Raw genomic sequence first — 20,303 nt, 5'->3', positions numbered from 1 at the left:
TATTACTTGTGGTAGTAGTAACACTGTTTGTGATATTAGCTTCATCAGTACTACAGTATTATCATAATCATCTCCATCGTGATCAGAGACGTTACCTGCTAATGGAAAGGACGGTATTAAGAAAGTAAAAACTTTTGGAAAGAGCCAGGTGGTGTCCGTGTTATCAGCGTCAAAGTCCGTGATTAAACTCGAAATGCTTCTATTATAAAAAGATTTACTGGCTGGGGCACATGTGCCAGCTGTTGTCACCTTGCAAAGTTAACAAATCCGTTAAACATGAAAGTCGGATTCGCGAGGTGGAATGTCTGTTTGATTAGGCAGCATTATGGCTGTAAACTAAATTCCGCTGTTTAGTTCTTGTGCAATACCCAACGTTTCCTTTCAGTGAGTTTGAGCGCTCTTTTCCTTTTCGAGATGTATCCAAAAAAGCAGGAATTTGTGAGAGTGAGGGGCATGGATTGTGTGTGTGGTGTGTGTGTGTGGGGGGGGGGGGCGTGTGTGTGTGTGGGGGGGGGGGGGGGCAGTGGATGTTGGGGGTTGAATGAGACAGAGAGAGAGAGAGAGAAAGTGAGATCTCTGGCTGGCAGGCAGGCGGCGGGCTATGCGTGAAGTTATCGGCTGATGACAAGTTAACGGAGCGCCAGGGAGCCTCCGAGATTGCGTTTTAGAAGAATCCGAGAGAAAAGGAGTAAAACACTGCAGCTGAATGCAAGCAAACTTGGATATATATGACACAACTCCCAGCAGTGGAATACAAAGAGAGACTTTAAGGAGAAAAAAGAAGCCTCGCGCTCACACCCCCAGGAATCCCGAGGAGAAGGGGGTCTGCGAAAACTTGCCGGGAGAGAGACAGACGGAGAAAGACAGAAAAGGCGACGATGTTCATGTTATGGCTCCTAACTTTGGCATCCCCTCTTTCAGCAGGTAGAGTACCCGATGCTGTCAGGCAGATTCACTTTAACTTGGCATGCTGCGCTGCTCCTTCCCGAGACTCACGCTCCTTCCTCCATCGCACTCTGGTGCGCTCTAAACATTTAGGTAGAAAAATCAAAAGTCACCTTCATGTCCAAAGCGATGCCTTTTGTGACTCCGTGTAGCAGTCTCGGCATTTTGCGTTTGAATTCATTTCTTTATTTACTCGTGTTCGTTGGCGCAGATGCTTCTCGCACCCTTTTTTGTGTTGGATTAGCTCAGCCTTTCTGTGTGATGTGCGGTGAAATGCTGCTGTACAACAGTTTGAAGTCGTGTGTGCACTCGATGGGGCACACAGGGTGACAGGGGCGTGAGGGCTTGAGTTCCAAAGGCTTAGACCCTCTTTCCAAAAATAATCAGTTAAGAATCTGTAGTTATTTGCGATGTGCTTTCATTCTTAATGTACGTATATGTGCACAGTACTGTGTTTATTTAATGATAACATGCATAACACATTTTTTGCGAGCCTAGTGCTGTATTGTAGCCGCTATTAACGGGACGATAATTGTTTTAAATGACATAACTGCAATTTAACACTGTCACAACACTGGGCTATCGTTGAAGCTCTACTTTACATTTGAACAATCCAAGTCAAGCTCACTCAACGAACAAAGCAAAAGTAGATTTATTTTATAGCGTGTGTGTGTGTGTTTTTTGCGTGTATGTCCTTGTGTGGTTATTGTTTTTTTTTTCTTTTGTAGCGGTGCACTCAAAACAATGAAATGTTAATTATGGTGACCTATATCAGTTCAGCATAGTGTGTGCGCGTGTGTTTGTGTAGCAGCACCCAAACCAATATAACAGCAAATAATTGAAAAACGTGTGCATGTGCATGGGTATGTTTTGGGGGAGGGGCACCCAAATCGGTATCAAATGGGAATGATGATCCAAATAATAATATGAATTAATATTTGTGTGCTGCTTGGCTTGGAAATGTGAAGAGAGAGCATTCACAGTGGATTATAGTGATACATGATTTTGGGATATATTAATTAATATATATATATATATAGGGGTTGAAAGCTCAGGAATAAAACTATTTTATGATACGTGATTCGTTTTTTCTCCCTTTGTGGATCTCCAACTGCAAATATATATATATATATATATATATATATATATATATATATATATATATATATATATATATATATATATATATATATATAATCATTTTAATTATAGACATTTACATAAATATTTGGGTGGGGGGTGGTATAACATGTGACTGGCAAAAGGGGCAACAAGATTGTTAGAATGTGTTATACTGAATAAGTGAAATAAGTAATAATAATATGTGGGTGGAAACCTATGACTGCTTGAAATATAAATTATGATGGTGTAAGTTTTTGGTGCGGATTACGTTGGAATATCCTTAAGGGTATAGGCACAAATGAGATAAACAGTATGAAACATTAAAAAAAATGTGAAGTATGGTGGTTGTCATCAGTAATAAACTTTACATTATGCTATGGCTGCCAGACCAGCACCAAGCCTGAATTTTAATAATGTACATTACTGAAAAGTGTGTGTGTGTGTATGTGAGTGGGGAGCAGTGCTTAGCAGGGGGGTTTAAAAATTAGTATTAATGTGAAGTGTGATGTTGCCAATCACACTCTGTGTATGTGTGTGTGTGACCTGTATATGATGCGTGTCGCTGGAATTGTATCTCAATTGAAACAGGAGGCAGATTGTATCTGGAATTTAACTTTCTCATGCTGGGCAGGAAGCAAATTATAGCTGTGATTTAACATCTGCACATGCCTTTTTAAGCCATAATCTTGTTAACTTTGCCATGCTGTTGAAATGTGACATTAAAATTGCAGAATCAGGGCAATCCTTTTACCAAAGACTGTAATCCAAGTGTGTTTTATTTCTAATTGGTCTGGCAGAAGACCTGGCAAGGTGTCATACATCTGCGAGCAATGGCCAAAAGCAGCAAATGTGCCATGCATAACTAAGCCAGTGCAATGATACACAAAAGAAAGAGGAAGCCTAGGATGTTAATTTCCAGTGTGCACATCAGCAGGATGGCAATGGAATCGACAGGGTGCACTTTTCAGAGAAAAAGACAGGTGCAGGGGACCATCCGCATGTGTTTGGAGTTGATGTGTATATGTGTGAATTTTTGGAAGGGGTATTGGAGGGAGTTATAATTCCTGTGTTAATGCTATGTGGAGGTTTGTAATGGATCCGAAAATGATGGGTTAACTTTTAAGAGATCCAGGGTTTTGAATTATGAAAGGCAAATTAGCAAAGACACAAAGATAAAAATAAAAATTGCATTTCCTTTCTGAGCAGTGATATTTGAAATAAGTCAACTTACTGTATGTTGGGAACTTCAAATAATGCCTTTGAACCCTGGTTGTATAGCGGGTGGCAGGTCTGTTGAATAATGTTGATTAACAACAAATTCTTGGGTGTGAAATATATATATATATATTCTTAAACATCCCAGATAAACACACTTTTGTAAAGCTGTCAAAAAGCTACTGACATAAAATCGACATGCCACTCACAAAGAGGAGAAAACATTTTTGCCAATATCTATTGTAGTTCACAGTCTCTGTTTGTTTACTTGTACTCATGGAAGATGAGGATACAACCATCCATCTACTTTTAGAATCTACTGTACATTTCTCTCAATAGCACTGTGGGAACTCTATAGCCTGTGCCAACAGCATTGAAGACCAACCAGCTCTGGAGGATCTGCCAGTCTTTTACATGGCTGCAATCACATAATGGCCAGGATGTCACCCATGGCTTTGTCTGTAGCCACTGCTTTTTCTGGAAATTGTCACATACCCCCCCCCCCCCCCCCCCCATCCCCCATGCCCCATCATGTGACTATCACATAAGTAGGGTTGTGTGGCAACAGACACTGAATGGAGGAGCAAGAGGTATATTTCTAGACAAAAGAAGTGACTAGGGGCACAGCCCAAGCCAAAAATTAACACATATCAGAACATTCTGTGAACAAGGTACCAGTCCATAACAGAGCACACTCATGCACACTTCTTTAGCCACCCAAGGCCAGTTAAAGATTTAGTTTGGGAAGAAAACCAGAGTGCCTGGAGAAGCACACACACAAACACAGGGAAAATAACACTTACTCTTTCTTGGGTAATTTTACATTGGACAATTAACCAAATATGCACTTATTTTACTTTTGGATGGAAAATGCTGTGATTTACCTATTTACAAACCTTGCATTGACAGAGATTAGGCTAGGAATCAAACCTGTTCTGTATACAGCAGCATCTGCACAAACCTTTGCCCCTTCATGATCATGTCTGTCTTTTATATAGTGGAAACTAAAAATCAGTCCAAGTAAAGGATTCCTAGGTGAAAGAATTTTTTTTTGTTTTCTTTCTTTTATTCTTGCCATTTGATTATATTTTTCGTGTTTCATTTCTTTCAAAGTTTGGGTGGGACCAAAAATAAAAGACTTTGTTAGCTTAAAATATAAACTTCTTCATTGTGTTCAGCTGTTTTAAATTGGACTAAATTCAAACACCAAGACAAAAAGACTGAGAACTCTGGTTTGTTAGAATCACTAGAACCTTTGCCATTCTAAACGACATCATCCTGGAGCCAGATATACAGTATTTTCATCTTAGAGGGCTGTACCAAACCTAGTTGTACAAATCACAGTCTCATTTTGTAGGCTGCAGCACATTGGTAAGCCACATGTCTAGATATCTTCTGATCTTGTTAAGCTCCATAAAATGAGCTAAGCCAGGTTAACCTTTTTAGAGACATCTTTATTTGCTCTCAGGGCTCAGGACTACTAAATTTCAGATTACCAGTAAGTCTTAGATTTATCAGAGTAGCCACTTTAATTTTCTGAGATTTTCATCAATAAGACCAGCTCAAGTGTAGATGAGAATTACATTTTCTTTAAGATCTTGCCAGAATTTCTTTTGCCTCATTGGTGTGGTCATTTTGTACTGCTTCATAAGAACCATTAGCCCCTTTTGAACTTGGTCAGGGATACCTTTTTACTTTAAGATCTTACCATGCTGATACTTATAAGCTATTTTCTGTGATCAGCTGCCCCAGAATATCTAATCTAATCAGGTTTCATACATTCAGTTGTCTAGACAAATTGACCCTTTCAAGTCTTTGAAGAATGGGCTAGCTACTCCAGAAAGTCTTGCATTACAAGCTTTTTGAAGATCATCTCCCTGTATCCTCAAGCACTGTGCCACAGTGCTGGTTCATATTAAACCTCAGAAAATATGAAGGCAATTCTTGCTTCACCCCTTCAGCCACATGATTGCATATTTGTCAGATCTCCTTAGTTTACAAAAAGCCAGCTGGTACACAGGAAAGTCAGGTACACTGCGTCTGAAATCGATAGAGCACAAAAATGTTTTACTGTATGCTTTTTCAGCTCATGGCCCAATATGACTACTCACATTAGTGTCACACATCTTTTTGTTGTTTTATTTATTTCATTAGTACCAAAATCAAATGCAGCAGCAAGAGGGTAGAAAATGAAGGGTTCTTACACAAAGTAAAATGGGCTGATTAGGGGAGGGACAGGGGGGAAAATGGCCATACTGTGCAGAGAGAAAGAGAAAGAATGTTTTGTTTTATTAGTCATCTGATTCTAGTTAGTGGTTCAGCCGTCACTCAGCAGCGCAAAGACTGAAATTCAGGTTTAACCCTTCTGGCACTGAACTGTAAAGCTGACACAAAGTATGGCCACAGAAAGGTAAGACAGACGGAAGGATGTCTGGGTGACCTACAAATAGTGAAATGTTAAACTAGCTTGACACAGAATCAAAACTCTTTAGTTATATGGAAGGAAAATCATAGTACCTGGAGTAATTTTCATGCAGACATAGGAAAAATGAACAAACTCAACTGAAATAACTATTGGGCATTTGATTCTATAATGCTTCTGTGAAGCAGCTATACAAACCACTGCACCACAGTCCCATACAGTCAAATTATAGAAATGTGGAAAATATACTGACTATGACAGAGTGACTGTGCCAACACTGCCATGAAGAAAATAGGTGAGACATGGTACTGGCCTAATTTAACTAGGAGATATATAAAACATGAGACAGACAGGAGCATTCATGATAGATATGAGGTATTCCTGGCATGTATATGTCTTTACTAGATCCAGTATGGGATGATCAGAACAGAATAACTTCTTTTTGCCTTTTCGGGTGTTTACTGGCTGCTGCCATATACTGGTCATAGATAACCATTAGTTGTTTTATATAGGGTATTTCTTTTAACTACCATAAATCTGTGTCCATATCTTCACAAACAGTAACCCTGATCCTGGTCAGAGCTGGAAGTAAAGCCAGTAGCAATTCTTGGACCTGCTGTTGATAGGGTATTTCTGCATTGCAGTTCTATTAAAAAAATCTGAATTAGTGCAAGCTGCCCTAATTTGGGGTGTATTAAAAAATGTTAATGATTTTCTTTATGAAATAGAACTACATAAAAAGGAGAAAAGTTGTGCAGTATTGGAAATATTGATAATAGTCTAAAACGATATGCCACATGCAATTGTTCAAAATTTGTCATTTTTAGACCTTACTTTACTGTCTGATAGAGGGCTAGGACCACAAGTAAAGAATCAAATATGAAAAATGCGTGATCAGCAACCTCAAAAGAGCATGAAATGACATTTCACATGCCTATATTACCAAACCTAATTTTTATGAAATTTTGTGAAAAGGAGTAACTCTTACCTCTCGTTTGCCAGTAAGTGAATCCCTGGGGTCAGTTGACATGGCATATACAACTTTAGGTCCCTCTGATCATTTTTTTCTAAAAACACATATTGGTTTACTCTTTAATATAAGAGTGTAATTTCCAGAATCAAAATGTTCTAGAAATTGGCTATAAACGAGGGTTTTCCTGGTCTATAGGGCGAAAAATAGGGGTGAACCCCAAAACATTCAACATCATGCAGAACTACACTTTTAAGATGAATCAAACGATATATTGTGTTTAAGTCAGGAGGTGCTGGACAAAAAAAAAGAAATGATCTCAAAGCATCCATAAGTAATTCCTATGAACAGAATATTTTACAATTTAGTGTGAACTGGACAAAGTTTGGGTTGCTTCTGGAAGACATGTTGGTATGGCCAGCAGGAGGTGCTTACCCTGTGGTCTGTGTGGATCCGAATGCCCGAGTGCAGTAATGAGCACACTGTGCTCAAAGTGGTACTGTCCTTCAGATAAGCCTGGTCATTGTAGCCTCTTAATCATTCCTTGTCTCAAATTGGCTAACTATCTCTCTCATGCCTTCACCACCTAATAGTGAATGTGTGGTGAACATACTGGTGCAATAATGGCTACCGTCGCATCATCCAAGTAGATGCTGTACATTGGTGTTTGTTGAATTGACTCCCTATTGCATATGTAAAAAGCTTTTAAAAGCTAGAAAAGCACTTTATAAACATTGTTATTATTATTTTAAAAGATACACAAACTCTGAAGGAGCTAAATTTAAGAGGGAGAAATAAAATCAGCCAGTTTGTGCATTAAGAGGTTGAAAGATCAATAGACCATTAAAATATTAATAATAATATTTTTTTTCAGAAGCTGCCGATTAATGATAAGTACAGTACTGTTTCCCAGCAGGTACAGCACTCTTTTCTTTTTCTGGACAATTCCTGTGTTCTTAGATATAGAGACAAAAAGAGAGAGAGAAAGAGAGATTTTCAACATAATAACTTATATGAGAGAGCAAAGCTTTTCATCTAGAACATTACACAGCTCTTTAAAACATTGGACTGTCAGCTTTGCCATCTCCCTTCTGGGTGGGTCAGGCCCTGACTTTTGGGATGCCTTGATGTTAAAGACCCTGGGGTTAGGTGTAACCTTGAAGTTAAAGGCTCCTGGGGTGGCAGAAGACCTGAAAGAAAGAAGCCTTCAAAATGAGAATGTCGTTGATAGCTAAAAAAGCCTCTTCTCCAGCCAGTATTTTTTACAATGCAAAGAAAAACAATGATTAAGATGCTTATGTTGCTTGAGTGCCTACTAATATTAGGGTAAAATTTGTTCCAATGAAAAAATAATTTAACCATGATAATACATCTGCCTAGACTTTAGAAGAAGTTTTCTTAAGTGTTTTTTAGTGAATGTTAGTGTTACATATATTTTATGTAACTTTTGGAAAAGACAAATTATGTTCCATCAAAATTTTTTGTAACAATTTCAATGTCTTCCCCTACATATTTGCCTTGTGGGTAACACTTTTTAGGTTAATGTATTTGACATTTAGGTCTAGGCTTTAAATATGTAAATTCAATTCCTGCCTCAATAGCCTGTTACATTTTACACAGACTGCCAGCCAATGGGTATATTTCTGGAGATAACATATGTACAGTATGGATTAAGTTCAAAGTAAGCATTCCACTTGGATATGCATTATTGTTGAGGAAGAAAGAAAAGGGAGACATCAATCCATCTCATTATCCATTTTCTACCTGATGTATGCAGATGAAGGTCACAGGAAACCGGTGCCTAAAGTTATTAAAAAAGGTGGGTAGTTGTTATGAAGGAGACAAAGTAGGAAAGGTGGAGGTGGTGGAGAAGGAAAAGAAAGCAAGAGGGAGAGAACTGGACACTTTTTTGTCAGGGAGAAAATATCTCCATCTTTATAAAGATACAACATGTTGTTGATGTATGAGAAATGGAAAGGTGGATACAGAATGACAGGACAACAGAAAAGAAAATGAGGAGAAAAACAAAGATGGATGAAGCAAAATGCTAGAGAGAGTGTTTTTTATACACTTCTCACATAGGCAGTGGGACAACTGTATTTGAGATAGAATATTTCAGCTAGTCATTCAATCCATATTCTATCTTGTCAGAATCACAGATTTTGACATAATAAAGCAGAAACATAACAGTCTTAAAAAGAGTGAGAGGCAGATGTGGAATGACATATGGATTCAAAATGCTAGAGCTGAGAGCAGGTTTAGCCAAATAGGCAAATTTATAGACTGCTATGAGAACAGTGACGGGGGCAGCAAGATGAAATACTGAGAAGCAGTGGAATGCATGGTGTTTTTTTTTTTTTTTGCTGCGTTTATGTTCTACAGAAATGTCTGCACGTGAATTTCACATCCAGCTATCTGAATCTGAGCAGTAAAATGAATTTGTTAAAAGTTAGAATGAAGAAGTAATAATAAACTAATATTCTGAAATAATGACCAAGCAACAGAAAAGAGAAGAAATTTCCACGAGTAAAAAACCCATAGAGTGAAAGCCAGATGTGTATTGAGAAAGTGATGGAGCTATGGAAACAAAAAGCACAGAAATGTACTAAGAAGAGGTGGAAACTATAAATACATAAATAAAAAAACACTGAAAACATTGCTGTGGTTGACATACAGAGAAATGATGAAGAAATGATACATGACGAATAAAGTAAAAGTAAACAAAACCAGAAAAAATCAGGGAGGATGAAGAAAGAAGAAGAGAGGAAAACAAAAGTACAGGGAGAATGAGACCAAGAAAATGAAAAATCATTGAGAAAGAAGAAGGGAAAAGGCAAACAGATAGAGAGAAAGAGGGTAGAGAAAGATTGAGAGATACCAGTGAACAGAGTGGTTGTAAGAAAGAGTAGTAAGAAAAAGAGTAGTAAGAAAAACAATGAAAAAAAAGAATCAAGTACAATATCTGCACCAGGAAAAGTAATAGGAGGCAGTAAAGTGTAGTTTTGTTATTATTATTATTATTATTAGATAAACAGAAAAACTTAAGATATATTGATGGGGCACAGAGAGTGATGTATAGAAAAAAGCAGAAGGCAAAGCTGAGACATCCATCCTTCCAGTTAGCCCTCTTATAACTGGCCTATCCATTTTGGGGTTGTGGAGAGCCTGTGCATAAAATATACGGGTGCAGAAATAAATACATAAGTTGTTGAGAAGAATGCAGAAGTGAAAAAAAATAAAGAGGCAAAGGTACTAAAGCTGGAGGCAATTGAGCTGACAGAAAAACAAAGGAAGTAAATTGAAAGAAAATGAGTGAGGGAGAGCAGGCCACTTTTTGTCAGGGAGAAAACAAAGTTTCTTGTTTTGAAACGAAGGGGCGTTATTCAATGGTAGAACTGCAAGGGACATCTGGAAGTGATTAAAAAAGAGGGAGGGAAGGAGAGAGAGAAAATGTGTGGGGGATGGGGGGGCCTCTCTATTCACACCAGACAGAGTAGGTGCCTGCAATTCTGTGAGTCAGCAGGCTTGGGGTGTGTGCGTGTGTGTTGGAGAGTTTAGGGAGAATCTGGTGGGGTAGTTAAGGAAAACAAACCAAATCAGCGTATTAATTGTGGAATGAGAAGGGAGGATGCCAATTGGAACATTCCAAGTCACTGGCTTATCATCTACTGTAGGTCTATCATTTAGCTTAGTTTAAAAAATGTTTAAATAGCTAAAACAAGTTGAAGAAAGAAAGAAAGAAAGAAAGAAAGAAAGAAAGAAAGAAAGAAAGAAAGAAAGAAAGAAAGAAAACTTACAAAATTGTGGGGAAAGGAGGTAGATTCTCCATTGAAATTAGAGCAGTAAAGAGGACTGCTCTGGGACTTAAAAGGTGAGAGAGAAATGGAGAGAGTGAAAGAATTAATATGACAAACTCAGTGTAACAGTGAGAGAGATGAAAAAGAACCGTGCAAATATGAAGAGAAGGATTATTGATGCTTCAGTGGGTTTATGTAGGGTGTAGTGTGAGAATGAGTGAAGTTACCATGAGGAATATGAAAGTGGAAGGGGGATGACAAGGTATGTTTGGAAACAGGTAGGACAGGATCCAAAAATGGTGGGTAAGACAAGTAAGTGTGCAGTGTTGTTTTTTTAGACAGAAAAATACAATGCCTAGGACTCTTGCTTTATAGAAGCTAGCATCTTAGTTTAGTCATTATTTAGTGTTTTAAACATAGCTGCACTAACTCCATGTTGTATGTGGGGTTCTCTTCAGTTTTGAAAGCTCAAATTTGCATTTACAGGAATTTTTCCAGTCATTTCTTCAGAATAATTCAGTTTTTATATTACTCTGTATAGAAGTCGCAGATTCATTTCTAAGCTGTGGCCGTTATAGTGTGTCTGCTTTCTGATTTCATGCTGGAAGTGATGTTAAACCAGTATGGTTTCTTTTAATTTTGCCAAATGAACTTTTTCTGTGTGAAGTAAATTTCTGCTTAAAATGCATTACACATCCAAATAAGACAGCTTTGGGTGATATGTAGGAACCTACTCTAGGTGAGGTGCCAGCTCATCAAAGGATTTACTTTAAACCATAACACTGTCAGTTTAGATGACCTGTATCTGTTTGAGATATGGGGGTATCTATCTATCTATCTATCTATCTATCTATCTATCTATCTATCTATCTATCTATCTATCTATCTATCTATCTATCTATCTATCTATCTATCTATCTATCTATCTATCTATCTATCTATCTGTATAATCATCATTTCAAATAATCAGTGAATTTCTGCCACAACTTGTTTCATAGTTTAGTGAATGCAGGACTCATTAATATTATAGAAAGAAATTAAATAAAATAGTTTGTTTTTTCAAATCATTGAATATTTTTTATATATTTTTGTTTTGAATTTGTTACACCGCTTCTTTCATACTGTATGTTGCTTCATATTGCTGCTTCTCTTACCAGAGTGACAATACTCACGGAGACCTGCTGTTTTTCTGACATTGGCTAGTAACCAGCCTACTTTAATTTATTGCATTGCTTTTAAATGCATGTGTTTCCAAAGATTACTCTAGCATATTCCAAGATCATTGTGTCCAGTTACTTTGAATATCTACCCATCCATCTATTTATCTAAACATTCTTAGCTCAATTTTCAGAGCTGCAGATAGACAGAGCCTATCCCAGCAACACTAGGTAGAAGAAAAGGACCAACACTCATGTGCCCTGATCAATCTAGAGTCACTTGTGTACATGTGACAGTACTACTACAACTACTGCTGCTGCTACTGATCACATACACATTTTAAAAGTAGTTTTCTAAAAGAAACCAAGCAGATTATTTGAAGACAGTCTCCTTATTTTGGGAGAGAGCAGCACTAACCACTATAAGACCCTCTTGTCTCCCTTATTCATTGGTCAGAGTCCTACCTTGAATTCAAAAATTCATTCCCAAGGGGACAGAATTCAAGGTAGCACTCTGAACAATGAATAAGTGAGAGAGGTGGGTCTTCAGTTCAAAAACTCATTCCCACGAGACTTTATATTTCTTGATTATAATATACGCTAATAATTCTGGAAGTATCTATTTAATAATATTTTAGTAAAAAAGGCAAACATTTTGTACTTTTTCAGCATATGATTGGATAATTGAAATGTACAGTAGATTATGTGTCATGAGTAATTGAGACTTTTTTTTCTTTTTTGCTTTGTGCCCTCTCCCATCATAACCTATTATCTATAGGGAGGAGCAGAAGCTTTAGATTTGTCAAAAATTTCGATCTCCAGTTTTCGATGGATCTCAATATTTAGGGTCCCCTGATACCGAAAACATTGATATCTCAATAATGGGTGTGTGTCTGTCTGTGAGACACAATTTCTAGAGGATGATCTAGAGCTAAAATGGCTGAACAGAAAAATACCAAACTCAAAACTTAAGCCTATTATGAGATGACAATGTGCTGATTAGTTTTTCAGCCAAATTGTGCAAGAGAAAGAGGAACCCTTAAATACCGTAATTCTGCACTTAATTATGGAGTTCATCACGTCAAGTGCTATCATAATGTCCTATTTTATGATCAGAAAAATCAGCATCAGAGCAGCAAATCATTACTGAAATGTTTTAGAATAGTTCAGGAAACTTGGTTCCTAAGATGCGAAGCCTACTGACAGTCACATCCGAATTTTTTCAGGTACATTTTTCACATCATTTGACAATGTACAGGTCACTGTTTGCTTCTATTATGCTAAAAAAATCTCTATATTATTCATAAAAACATGAGAATTAAAAATTTCTCAGATGCCACTATAAAGTACATGTGGTATGTAACACATAAATAAAATAGTTTTAAGTGGAGTATTCCTTTAAAGTCCATTGCCCAATATTACATATACCTTTTAGTTTAAAAAAAATCTTTTTAAGAAATGCATGAGCAAATTACAAATTATTAATTTTATTATAATTTTAAAAATTTTATTATTAGAACAATATAGACGAAAGCAGCTCATTTAGCCCAACAAAGCTTGCCAGTCCTATACACTTAATTCTTCCAAAAAACATCATCTAGTTTTGAAAGTCCCTAAAGTTTTACTGTCTACCATGCTACTTGATAGCTTATTCCAAGTGTCTATGGTTTTCTGTGTAATGAAAAATTTGTTATGTTTGTGTGAAATTTACCCGTAACAAGTTTCCAACTGTGTCCCTGTGTTCTTGATGAACTCATTTTAATATAACAGTCTCAATCTACTGTACTAATTCCTTTCATAATTGTAAACACTTCAGTAATGTCACCTCTTAATCTTCTTTTGCTTAAACTGAAAAGGCTCTGCTCTTTTAATCTTTCCTCATAATTCATCATCTGTAGCCCTGAAATCAGTCTTGTTGTTCTTCTCTGTGCTTTTTCTAGTGCCACTATGTCCTTTTTGTAGCCTAGAGACCAAAACTGCACACAGTACTCCAGATGAGGTCTCACCAGTGTGTTATAAAGCTTGAGCAGAACCTCCTTGGACTTGTACTCCACACATCAAGGCGCTATATAACCTGACATTCTGTTAGCCTTCTTAATGGCTTCTGAACACTGCCTGGCAGTTGATAGCATACAGTCCACTATGACCCCTAAATCTTTCAGTTATAATGCAATTATTCTTGCTCAGCAAAGCACATTGTTCTTTTACTTGCCATGAACAGCCAAATAGGAATCCTCTGCATCTTGTGCAGATCAGTAGTCTAGAAGTGGATGACTAGAAAGGCAGTAGTACAGTCTGGAAAATGTCACTGTCATTTCTCACTCATTCCATCTTGTTTTTCCCTATAAAACATACAAGTCCATATTTTTCCTGGGATGGCCATGTTAACACCTTTTGTTTAATTTTCTTTTCATTTCGCTTCTACTCTGCACCCTAACAGCATATTTTAGTGAACTATTTGTAAACTTTTTTATATTATCTATAACTGGAACATAAGCTGCAGACCCAACAGTCCAAACTGATGGCAATGATTAAAGCCTTCCAAACACTTGATGATGTTCTCTTTCTGCTGGGTTCTGTTTCTGTTTATTATAACAGCAGAGGCCTACGCACTCTAATTGTCATGTACAATTTTTAAAACACTTTTATTCACACAGGTTCATTTTTGGAGACAAACTGTAACAGTTTATAGGTGTGCAATGTGTCTGCATATATACTGTATATATATATATATATATATATATATATATATATATATATATATATATATATATATATAATATTTTATATATATATATATATATATATAAAATTCATACATAGAAATTTTGTCACTCGTGGAGTTTGCATATTCTCATATATCCATGTTGGCTTCCTCTGATTAGGTTAGGTGAATAGATGGTGCTAAAGTGACCATAGTGTGTATGTGCATGTATGTGTGCATATGTGTGTGTGAGTGTGTTCACCCTGCAATGGACTGGCACCCTGTCCGGGGAATTATTTCCTACCTTGCACCCGATGCTTGCTGGGATAGGCTCAAGCCCCCTGTGCCCCTGCTCAGAATTAAGTGGGCTAAAAAGATGATATGGTATAGTATGCTTTCTGGAAAAGCCAATGTGTATTATTGTGTCCTATGGTGTTTTGTTGCAGTGGTGCTCTGGACACATTCTCATGAAAGCCTTGTAGATATTAGTAGACAGTCAAAACTGCAATGACTCCAAAGCCAAGGGAGTTTGACTGATATGTTGTGGCAGTCTGATATGGACATAAAATTTAACGGGACTGCCTTTTACCTCCAAATCACTGTTTGAGAAAAGAAAAGTTCAATAATAAAATCCATGAATTGTGTGGAACTCCCAGGATAAATTTTTTCATGTATATGATTATAAGAATAAAATTTCATGAGAGCCTTAATAATGACTTTCTTGGACAATCTTGTCATTTATTCTCCGTGCCTTTGTCATGGCCGCACCCCTACACCCTGCCAACTGCATTGTCATTAAAGTGTCATCTTCACTTCCTGCTTTGAGGAATTCTATACTACTTGTCTTCATATTTTCTAATTCATGTTTTAGTCATTGTGTATATGACTCTTACTCTGCCCTTCCTGTGATGAATCACTCATCCTCTCTTGTGGAATTCCTCACACTTTCACAACTTCTACTAGCTTGGCTTTTATATATTTACAGCCAGGCGTTTTTCTTACACGTTTAATGGTTTATTATTTTTTCCCTATTCTTTCCATATTCATAACTCAATCACCATTGCCACACTTTTCCATTCTCTACTCTCTCCTGATTAAACAAAAGCTTATCATTTCTTGCTACTTTTCCCTTCGTGACCAGTGCACACTTCCTCACACTGTTTCAGTTTGGGTACCATTTTTTCTCATTACTGTTACTTTATTTTACTTTGTTCTGTTTCTAAATCTTAAAATGTTACATGGAGTAACTAGCGTATTTATTAAATTTTTTTGTGTCTCTCTGTTTTTAGGCCCTTCTCTTTTTAGTCATAGCCCTCCACCTTTAGCTGAGCTGTATACGTATTGCAGCTTCTTATTAGTTTTAAATTCTGCACCTATCTTTATTCTTATAAAATCAAGACATTTTTAAAATACTTCTTATTCAGCCTATAAAATGCAGTCCTTTAATGTGTACTTATGAATTCCTGAAAATCTAAGCACTGCAAGAAGCCAGTCAAATGGTGCAAGGCCAATTGGTTGAGACAAACCATTGTATAGGTCACTTTTTAAGATATTTGAGGTATCTGGTAATATATTTTTAAAACTCAGCCTAGAAGAAAAAACTTACATTATGAGCTTCAGAGAGGAAAACAAACTCTGAATAATACTGAGTACTGCGTACACAAGAGGAGAAAGGGGATTCATACTTGCAATGTTCTTCTGTTGATCAGCTCACAATTATTTTGTGGTAGCAAGATTTCAAGTAGATCAATATCTCAAAGTTGAACAATGAAAATGTAGATTTCTGCAATGGAATGACTAAATAGAGCAGTTGTAAACAGAACGAGAAAGGAATGGAAGAGTTTTTTTTTTGCAAAAACATAATTTTCTTCTTTTTTAAAATAAATCTGTTGCTATAGCAACCTTGTAACCAGAGGGTTCATGGAATGGGAGGGGGCTATGTGAAAGGCGGGGCGGGGATTGGGGCATGAACGGGAAACATGAAAGAAAATTTAAAAACGGGGTAACCATAGCAACAGAGCAATTGCATGGGAAATGGAGGGAGAGAGCGAGAGAGAGAGAAAGAGAATTAGAGAAACTTAAAAAAATATGTTTAACGAAAAAAAATAAAAAAAGAGAGATATATTACCATGGAAACTGAGGAGAAAGAAGGTGCAATAAAGAGAGAAAGAGAGGCACAGCGAGATTTAAGGAAGCAGCCATCCAGACAGACACATTGAATCACAAAAGAGAAAGGACACACAAACATTCTGACAAACAGACTTACAAACACAAGAAGGACATGGGTGTTTGAAGAGCACAATACAGATAATCATATACACAGAAGAGCAAAGGCAGAGCTAAGAAAAACATTGTGTAAAGATGAGAGAAAACGAGGAGGGAGGGAGAGAGGGGGGTGAAAATCACTAACAGAAGTAAGGGGTTAACATTGTCAGACAGACAAATAGACAGGGAGCAGGATTGATAGGTATAGAACCAGACAGCGTCAAAGACAATGACTTCAAGGTAGCCAGGAAAACAGAGCAATGAACAGGCAGAACAGCTAAGAAACTGAGCTGTAAAGGCAGATGAAGTTGCTGATCACTCAAAACCGACAACATGACTAAGTAGGAGACACACCGACTGACAGACCGCATACCACAGATGGTGTGATATGAGGGAGAGGCAGAGTGATAAACAATTGAGGTAAGGGAAGACGGTTGTTAGTGACAGAGTATAACTGAATGGTAAAGTTACTGACCCTTGTACAGATAAAACATGTTTTCAGATATACTGATTTACTCTGGAGCAGACTGCACAGAGGATTAGCTACCTGCTTATATCCTTGACTCATGCTTTCTCTTACAGAGTCTAGCGCAATTGGAAAGAGGTACAATACTGTCTAGCATTCCAAGGTAGAGAGTGGGTTAAAAGAGTCACACAAAATACCTGATATTGCCATGGAAACTGAGGAGAGACACAGAGAAGAACTTAAAAAAAGCCACATATATTTCCATGGTAACTGAAAATGGGGGAAGAAAAGGCAACTTAGAAAAAGTCAACAAGAGTTTAAAAAAAGGGTCAAGGCATAAATCTAAAACATGCAAAGTGGGCTCCAAAAAGTAGATAATATAAATGGGAAAAGAGAATGCTTTTCTCATTTGTTAAATTGTACCAGTTTACTTTGTGAGAAACCAGCAAGCAGAGAACTGAACTTGGCGGAGTGGTGGCTCTGAGGCTAGGGACGGTTGCAATCGGAGGCGATCGGAAGGTTGCCAGTTCGAATCCTGTAAATGCCAAAAGGAACTCTGCTCTGTTGGGCCCTTGAGCAAGGCCCTTAACCTGCAATTGCTGAGCGCTTTGAGTAGTGAGAAAAGTGCTATATAAATGCAAAGAATTATTATTGTTCACATTTAGTAGATTAGTCATTCTGATATTTATCTCCTAAAGCTGGAACAGAAAGTTTTCCGACAGCTCCCCCAAATACCCAAAGTATTCAAAGAAACCAAGACAGAATTATTCGGGAACTACAGGCAAGGGTTCCCCTTATCCACGAACTGGATATTCTGGTTGCTAACATAGACTCATATTAATTTTATCATCTGGTGATCATACTAAACAGATCATGTGTTTTTTTTCATTACCTGGCTTCTAGTACATCCAAATGTTTTCTGGATGTGATAGTTAAAGTTGAAACAAATCAACACCACTTATGGGTGCGGACATGTAATGGCTGATTTTAACCTCCAATATATGAAATAGCTTTTTTCATAGGTAAATTGCTCAAAAGGTGTAATAAGACCAGTTCATTAGATGCTGAGATATTTGACTGCAAAGATTAAATGTTTAATTAAAGAGAAATTTAAATAAGGAAAGTCACTTCATTCTTCTGCTCTTTTTTATTAATTTAGCTTCTAGAATCTTTGGATAATTGTTGTTAAAGCATTAGTTACCAAGTAAATTTAACTTTTTCCCAGGGACAGAAGAAATAGATAGGTGTTGATTGAATAGAATAGAATAAGAGAAAAAATAAGGGAATAAAGGTGGGGAAATAGTAATTGTAAAGAGAAGAAGCAGGTATGTAAGGGTAGAGGAGATAAGGAGAGTTTAATGGATATAAAAATAAATTAGTTCACCACAATGGACAGTACAGAAAGGGAAAACAGAAATCATGCAGACATTATGGTGAGGCCAGATAAGTGTGGGTGGAAGATACTGGTTGATAAAAGGAGAGGAGTGAGTGAAAGAGACAGGATGAAAGATGAAGACTTAAAGTGATAGAGCAAGAGATGAAGAGAGGAAGACAGACTGAGCCGAGATAAATAGAGTAAAGATATGCGTGGGAGGAGTGATGGTATAGTCTGTGGCACCCAGCAAAGTACAGTAAATGCTAATGTCTTTTGTGGGGCATTCTTATTGCAACTCTTCCTTTGGATAGTATAATATTTTTAATAATGTAAATGTTTTTCAGATGATATTAACATTCACAAAATGCTTTGCTTTTTACCTAATATTTTCAGCATTGCTCTTGTCAAATTGTTTGTGTAAAATTTATCTATAAGGTTGTTTTTGAAAGAAAGAAAGAAAGAAAGAAAGAAAGAAAGAAAGAAAGAAAGAAAGAAAGAAAGAAAGAAAGAAAGAAAGATCTACAGGTGTGTGTAACATTATTAATTAAATGTGACAATAACACTATACTCACATATGTGTTAGATTAAATGGTGGCTCTAAATTCTCCCAGGAGGGACAGATAATGAATTGATGGATATACCCACACATATACTGTATGTGTGTATCCAATTCTTAGGCATGTTCAGTAATTCCAAAAAAGGATATGAATCAGCAACGGTAATTTTTAAAAATATTTCATGGTATTTCTGCCATTTTTATTGTCAAAACACTGAGTGAAAAACAGTTGGTTACATTATTCCTTTTTTAACTTACAGTAGATAGATAGATAGATAGATAGATAGATAGATAGATAGATAGATAGATAGATAGATAGATAGATACTTTATTAATCCCAATGGGAAATTCACATTCTTCAGCAGCAGCATACTGATACAATAAATAATATTAAATTAAAGAATGATAATAATATAGTAATCAATATAAAACATTAAATCATCATTCTGTTTTAGAAAAGTAGGTATGCTCTTCTAAAGAAATAAGCTGTAATTTAAGAAAACATGATTACAGAATAGAAGTATGAAAATCTGTACAATTAAATGGAAGCCATACTTAAATCTGTAGAAATGTCCTTATGAAAAAATATGAAATCTTTAGGACCGATGCAAGCAGTGTTTCAGATGGCTGAAAATCAATAGTACGGTAAGTTGAATACAGTCAAATACAGTACTAATGATTTTTAATGTTTTATGTCCAGTAGTGTTCTCTAGACATATCCTAAATGAAACACCATTCAGAACAAATAACTGTAATAATTTTAATAATTAAGGCAATAATTGACAAGGTCCTTGCATATACTGCAAGGGATATTCCCCATCAAAGCTGACATTTTAATATTAAGCATACTGTATGACATTGCTGGAACTGAGGAAAAGTGTTTCTGAACTTTTCATAATTTCTTAAATTTCTTTAAAGTGAAGTAACAACACCTATCCATTTAAAGTTTTATTAGTTAAGGGAGCTACAGCTAACACTGGAGATAACATGCTCAAACTGCAAACCAGCCCCAGTTACAGCTACATGCGTGTTGACATTGTCACAGTCTGTTGACATCTATCAGCATGCCTGAAATGTAAGAAATAATTGAAGTGTTACATGATATGGGCAGAACAGGCACAACTTCACATAGAAAGTGCTCTTGATGTCAGTGGCATAAGAGCAATGAGCTAGCAATGCCATCTGCTACACACTTCATCTATCAGGAATTATTTCAAAATATTGTCTATAAACACATTTATGTCAAATATGATTTTATTTTTATTTTGATATTTACCAATAAGTTCTATTTTTTAATTCATTAGAGGAG

The 20,303-nt window shown here is 36.6% G+C and overlaps 1 protein-coding gene and 1 long non-coding RNA gene across 2 annotated transcripts in view; one reads left to right on the top strand and one right to left on the bottom strand.

Moving 5' to 3' along the window:
- The first annotated feature begins 544 nt into the window (after positions 1–544).
- Positions 545–20,303, top strand: part of LOC114666811 (kin of IRRE-like protein 1) — a 327,249-nt gene continuing 307,490 nt past the window's right edge. Inside the window, exon 1 of the mRNA XM_028821820.2 lies at positions 545–924. Within this exon, the coding sequence (XP_028677653.1) occupies positions 879–924 (46 nt within the window). The 5' untranslated portion in view covers positions 545–878. The remainder of the gene's footprint in view (positions 925–20,303) is intronic.
- On the bottom strand, positions 16,468–19,149 carry LOC127526064 (uncharacterized). Its single transcript, XR_007933684.1, has 2 exons — positions 17,723–19,149; positions 16,468–17,543 (listed from the first exon to the last, which is right to left on the bottom strand). It is a non-coding gene; the product is annotated as an uncharacterized LOC127526064 (long non-coding RNA).

This window comes from Erpetoichthys calabaricus, chromosome 16 (genome assembly GCF_900747795.2).
Source record: "Erpetoichthys calabaricus chromosome 16, fErpCal1.3, whole genome shotgun sequence".
NCBI lineage: Eukaryota > Metazoa > Chordata > Cladistia > Polypteriformes > Polypteridae > Erpetoichthys > Erpetoichthys calabaricus.
Note: the sequence above shows the minus strand (reverse complement) of the source record. Positions and strands in the feature narration are given on the sequence as shown.